Genomic DNA, 6,489 nt, shown 5'->3' with positions numbered 1-6,489 from the left:
GTTCATCAGTTTGCATCCAAGAGAACATTCTGTTTGTCTGCTGTAACTACAGTACAAACATATTTAAATACTGTTTTTTACAGCACTGCTGCAGCCCAATCTGCTTTCCTTGCCCTCCCAGTCCCAGACAGGACTCCTACCGCACCAGCCTGGCATCGCACTCACCCCTCAGGTACATCACAGCCGAATGCTGGATTACTTAGGCTTCTTTAAATTGCAAATAAATAAATAAAACAACAAAAAACTTTTCATTCTTTACTATTACTAATTTATATATTATTATATATTTTTTTTTTTTAAGTCCTCAACACTATGAAATATAACAAATGGGAATTATATAATGACCAAGTAATATGAAACAAATCAAAAGTATCTTTCAATTGTCACCCCAGTTTTATTTAATTATTTTTAAATAGTTTATTGTAGTACTATTACCTTTTTATTAATTTTTTTTATTATTTTCTATTTGCATTTTAATGTAAATGTTTTAGTAATTTTGTTGTGTTTTGTCATTTTATTAGTTTCATAAAAAAAATATGTTATTAAAAATATATTAAAATATACATATATTAAAAAAAACATTTTAAAAAGATCATGAGAAATATAAATTTGGGCAAACCTTTGATTGGTAGTGCAAAAACATGGTCTTACCATATTGACATATTACCATAATGCATAACACCAGGTTACATTTTTATGGACATGAGAAAAGGAAAACACAAAAGAGAGGGCATTAATAAAATAACCAAATATAAAGAATCAGACAATAAGACAAATAGCATGTAAGCAAACAAAAATGATAACAACTGATTACCTAGACCCTAATAGTTTTAATTTTCTCATAAGGCAATGGGCAGGTCAGGTCTGGCCGGCTCCTCTATGGACGGACACCTGGATATGTCTCACTTACAGGTGCCTAAACATGTGGGATCACCTCAAGATGAACCCAGTGACCTGGAGGAACTCGAGCAGTTTGCTAAAGCCTTCAAACAGAGACGCATCAAACTCGGCTTTACTCAGGCAAGACTGTGCCTGATTTGATAACTCTTTTAGCTGTATATTTGATAGTTTTTTTTATCATTATCTCTTTAATAATAATATTGATTTCCCATTTATATGCACATTTTTCATTTATTATTCTCTTTTTTCATACATCTCTGTTTGAAAATAGACTATAAGTTATAAATATCAGCAGCAGAACTGAATTGAGAATGCATTTTACATTCTGAGTCAGTTCCTGAATTTGATCTAATTGTAAAGCAGAAAACATGATGCAGAATTGTAATTCAAATTTGAATTTTAGGAAGTAGAATTAAAATAGAATAATATTTAAATACATTTATAATAAGCACTGTAAGTATTTTTTTTATTATTAATGCATTTCATTTTGCACAACAACACAACATATTGGAAATATGTATTTTTCAGTCTATAGAAGTCACCATTTAATTTAAATACATTTCATTATGTTTAATACACGTACTTCTATTTTTCTGGACTACGACATGCTTTGTGTTTATTCAGTAAATAAAAAAGCATATTTAGCCAAAATTTATGATGTGTTTATGTTTGTCAGGCCAACAAAATTCAAGTATATTGTGACCATTTTTTATTATTGATATTTTATTACCTTTCCTGTAATATATATTTATATTATATCATAAAATATATGTGTGTGTATATATATATATATATATATATATATATATATAAGTATAATAAATGTTGTTTCTGTTATATAACTTTTACTGTAATTTCAAATGTCTGTGGGTCTTAGAAAAATAATTGTGATATTCAATGTTGCCCAACCCTGCTGTGGACCTAATCCAGTTGTCAAACTCGTGTGTGTTGTGGCTGCAGGGTGATGTGGGTCTGGCCATGGGAAAGCTGTATGGAAATGACTTCAGTCAGACTACCATCTCACGCTTTGAGGCTCTCAATCTTAGCTTCAAAAACATGTGCAAGCTCAAGCCCTTGCTGGAGAAGTGGCTGAGTGACGCAGGTATGTGCTGCTGCCCTCTCGTGGAACAGAACTGACTAATGGTTTCTCTCTAAGCATCATCGGGCTTTTGTTTTGTGGACTGCACTATAAATATCTGCGATCTTAAACCTTCTCTTCCCTCTCAGAGAACTCACCATCCGACTCCATTACCAACCCCACCACCCTGCCTCCCCTTATGGAGGGTTATGGAAGGAAGAGGAAAAAGAGAACAAGCATCGAAACTAACATCAAACTCACACTAGAGAAACGCTTTCTAGATGTGAGTCTGTTATTTTAGTTTTATTGAGATACTATTATATTTTATTACTATTTTAAAATTGTATAATTATATTTTCTGCTTTCATTTTCATTTTAGTTTAGTTTTTGCATTTGTGTGTGTGTGTGTGTGTGTGTGTGAAGAGTACATTTGCAAAAACAGATAACTCCGTTTTTAAAAATATATATATATATATATAAATAGTTTTTATTTTAGTTTTAGTTACTCATTTTTACTTAAAATTACTTATTATTTATTTTAATACATGTATTTAAACAAAACAAAAATGAGAAATGTTGCCTTGCCAAATTGCTGAAATAAAAAAAAAAGTTTAAGGTTTATTTTTATTTTTTATTTTTTTTAGTTAGTTAGTTATTTTATTTCAAGTAGCATTTTATGGTTTTAACTATATGATAACCCTGATGTGAATTTGCCGTTTTTACTTATTTTCAGAAGCTTCAGGCCCTCATTTATAGCATATGACCATGATTTATTATTTACTTGTTTTTATTGCTAGTTGTGTCAAGCCAATTAATTAGGGAGATGGACATTAATACAATAAGCAAGAAGAATGATTTTTGATTTGGACAGAGTTAAAAAATTTAATTGTATAATTTATAGTAATATAGAATAATTTTGTAGCATTTATAATCTGTTACTTATTTCATCAAATTTGTGGAGGTTTAATCTTAAACTGTTTTAAGATTTCGAAACTTTTGCTCAAGACAGGTAACCCTAACCTGCTCCACATGCTGTAACAAGTCTTTTCATTCGCCAATGACAAAGTGCAGCAGTTTGCTTGCAGTGCCCCCTGCAGCCTGTGATACATAAACACACTTTCTACCCCAAACAGAACCCAAAACCCAACTCTGAAGAGATCACCCTCATCTCAGAGCAGCTATCCATGGAGAAAGAAGTAGTGCGAGTTTGGTTCTGCAACCGACGGCAGAAAGAGAAGAGGATATACTGCCCTGTCTCCACTTCACCTATGAAGTCTCACAACTACAACCCTCGTCTGGTGAGTCTGAGCGATCATTACTGAAATTTTGCAAAACGTTAGAACATGATCCATAATGCACTTGTGACACACTGTCATAACACAGTACAACCTAAATGGTGGCTATCAAGTCTTGTTACTAATAATCTCTGGTTCAACATGGATAAAGACAGATCTTACTTGTTTCAAACAGGAAGTTTTTAAGGAAAGTTGAAATTTATTTAATAAAACATTGAGATTTGGCAATATATTATATTACACAGTTCAAAGCTTTGGGGTCAGTAGAACATTTTTTTTTTTAAATATGTATTTAAATAGAAAAGTTACTTTTAATCATAATAATATTTCAGAATATTACTGTTTTTCTATATTTTTGTTGATGCTTTTTTTTTTTTTTTTGATGAAATCAGATGAATTGTCACAATATGTTATAATAAAAATAATTGATCTGTTTAGTATGTTTATAAGATTATCATCCTCTCCAAAGTGAGTGTGTTTTGGAATGCTTTTGTGGTTGAAGTGATGTTTGTTTTCCTTAAAAATGTTCTCCACCCGATTTCCCACTAATTTGGTTCATTTCCTGTTTCAGCCTTCAACTTCCCGCTCATTCAGTCCACTCTGCACTGGAGGTGGTAAGTATTGAGCTGGTGCCTCAACAAAGATTTGTAAACATTATATTTTTTCCAATATCCAATCATACTTGAGCACTAAGGCATTACAAACATAACAGCATGACTTCCTGTAAAGCTGCTTTGTAATTCTATGTATTGTGTATAGCTCTATACAAATCGATTTGACCTGATTGTTGTTCCTGCAGTGTCATCAAGCTCCTCCCCCAGCAGCCCCAGTCGAGGCTCCTCCCCCAGCACTCTGTCCACTACATCCAGTCCACTGACCGCACAGGGGGTCAGTCAGACGTTCAACACCCCAGGGTAAAACCACAGCAAGTTACTTCACACATACAGCCATCTTAACTTGAGCTAACTAGACAAATGATGAATTCGACTCTTTCTTAGATCCTGGTATCGCTGGAACACCACATCATACCACCACTGAGCCCCTCTGAAGGCAACAGCTTCACTTCATAACTTACCAAACGAGAGAGAAATACTCAATCTGTAATGTTTACAACCAGCACTAAATAAGGAGGCAGAACACGGGGAACCACTATTCTGCTTCTCATGGTCTTATGTTCAAAGGGCTTGTGAATAGAGCTTCACTGCTAATTACCGAAGGGAAAAAGCACTAATATGCAACGGCACATTGTTTAGATATGCAATCTTGCTACAAAGAACATGACACAGACATGTTTGACATTTTCAGCAGAGCTTTTAATGTGCATGAAACCTTATTTCACTTTCTGTGTAAAATCTCTGTGCCAATTTTGTTGGAGATGAAGGTTCGAATCTGGCTTTTTGTGTACTGATAACGCTGATGTGAAAAACTGCACATAACCAAAAACAAAACCACTGATTTTTAAATATCTTGTTTACATATTGCTTTATTAGAGACTTGTTTTAAATTATGTAAAAGGATACTTTTATGATGAAGTTTCATACGCTAGTGTTCTTGAGCGTTATTGGCCCTGCTCAAGGTCGAGACTGGAACAGCTGGCTCTGATATGTGTAGTAATGTTTTTTTAGTGGATTGGTCAACAGTTTACAGTTCTCAATATATTTTCGGCATACCTAGTTTTGTGTTTCTGGACATTTCTGAGGATTTCTGGCAGGGAAAAAGTTTTATATGCCTGGCGCGGAATGTGTGCAGTTCACACTAATTTTATGCAACATTGTCCAAAGCATTTGAAGTTCCTTGAGTTTCACATTTTAGCTTTTATGTATGATTAATAATATTATCTAGATATTGTTTGTTTGTTTGTTTGGTTGTTCTTTGCTTTTAAAAAAAAAAATTTGAATAACACTTGTATATTTCTGTTTCACTGTTTGACTGTTATTAAAATTTGCACTTAAATTTGTTTCTTATTTTACCACAATATAGTGTATAGTTTCTAGTTTATAACTTTTGAGGTTGTGCTCCCAATACTTTTGAGAACAATTATGGTCATAAAATCATAATTATGAAAAAAGTCATAATTTTAAGACAGAAGTAGAAATTATGCAATAGTGTAATTTACTAAGTATAAAGATGAAATGATAAGAAATCATAATTATGACAAAAAAAATATTTTTTTTTTTGTAATTAGTATCTCAACAATTTCAACTTTTCATCATCATTTTGGCTTTTTTCAACACAATTTTCTAACAAAACAAAAAATATGATGGTAACACCTCCAAAAGTCAATAACTTCACCTAAGTGTCTTGAAGAACTGAATGCTACTAAACAATGATTTACTGCGACCTTAATTCGCCAAAATATTATTATCTAAAAACATTAGTAAACAAAACATCAGATCCTTAGACAAACCATAAATCCGTCACATGCAACCTAAGAATAAACATTCACAGTTTAACAGAGGTGAAGGGACACTTCAAGAATAACGATAAATACAAAAATGACAAAGTAGAACTTATGGCAATAGCCTATATTTTCTTAATAATCAATTTTGATTTCACAAGAAGACATGTACCCTGCAAAATATTTTTGTCTGTTTGCAACACAAAGCTACAGTTTCACTTCAGAAGATGTAGAATTAGTGCATTAGTTTTATGAACCACTTCTATGGTACCTACTTTTAAAGCTTGAAAATGTCTTATTTTATGTTCCGCATGGTTTGGAAAGACATACAAGGGACTAAAGTGTCATTTTTCTTCTAGAAACGAGTGTCTATCCTGCTTGTTCCGGAAACAGGTGTTACTTAAAGGGATAGTTCACCCAAAAATGAAAATGTGATGTTTATCTTCTTACCCCCAGGGCATCCAAGATGTAGGTGACTTTGTTTCTTCAGTAGAACACAAACTAAGATTTTTAACTCAAACCGTTGCAGTCTGTCAGTCTTATAATGGAAGTGAATGGGAATCACGGCTTTGAGAGTCAAAAAAACATACACAAACAAAACCAAATTAAACCCTGCGGCTCGTGACGATACATTGATGTGTAAAGACACGAAACAATCAGTCTGTACAAGTCTGCGATCCGCCGTAAAGCAAGAAGAAGAAGAAGACGCGTCACGCGCCGGCTGTTGAGAACACGCTCAGGACGCGCTCAGAACAGTTCAGACATTGCAGTGCATCAGAGATAAAAAACGATATAAATACTGTTCAGTTTCTTGCACA

The 6,489-nt window shown here is 33.2% G+C and overlaps 1 protein-coding gene across 1 annotated transcript in view; it reads left to right on the top strand.

The window, feature by feature from the left end:
• Positions 1-5,115, top strand: part of LOC107712933 (POU domain, class 2, transcription factor 3-like) — a 9,671-nt gene extending 4,556 nt beyond the window's left edge. Inside the window, exons 6-13 of the mRNA XM_016518331.1 lie at positions 84-172; positions 847-1,020; positions 1,861-2,002; positions 2,128-2,261; positions 3,112-3,276; positions 3,845-3,887; positions 4,073-4,187; positions 4,272-5,115. Of these exons, the coding sequence (XP_016373817.1) occupies positions 84-172; positions 847-1,020; positions 1,861-2,002; positions 2,128-2,261; positions 3,112-3,276; positions 3,845-3,887; positions 4,073-4,187; positions 4,272-4,311 (902 nt within the window). The 3' untranslated portion in view covers positions 4,312-5,115. The remainder of the gene's footprint in view (positions 1-83; positions 173-846; positions 1,021-1,860; positions 2,003-2,127; positions 2,262-3,111; positions 3,277-3,844; positions 3,888-4,072; positions 4,188-4,271) is intronic.
• Positions 5,116-6,489: the final 1,374 nt, after the last annotated feature.

Source organism: Sinocyclocheilus rhinocerous, unplaced genomic scaffold, assembly GCF_001515625.1.
Source record: "Sinocyclocheilus rhinocerous isolate Xijiao unplaced genomic scaffold, SAMN03320098_v1.1 scaffold4011, whole genome shotgun sequence".
Lineage (NCBI taxonomy): Eukaryota > Metazoa > Chordata > Actinopteri > Cypriniformes > Cyprinidae > Sinocyclocheilus > Sinocyclocheilus rhinocerous.
The sequence above is the reverse complement of the archived record's forward strand: the minus strand, read 5'-3'. Positions and strand labels throughout refer to the sequence as shown.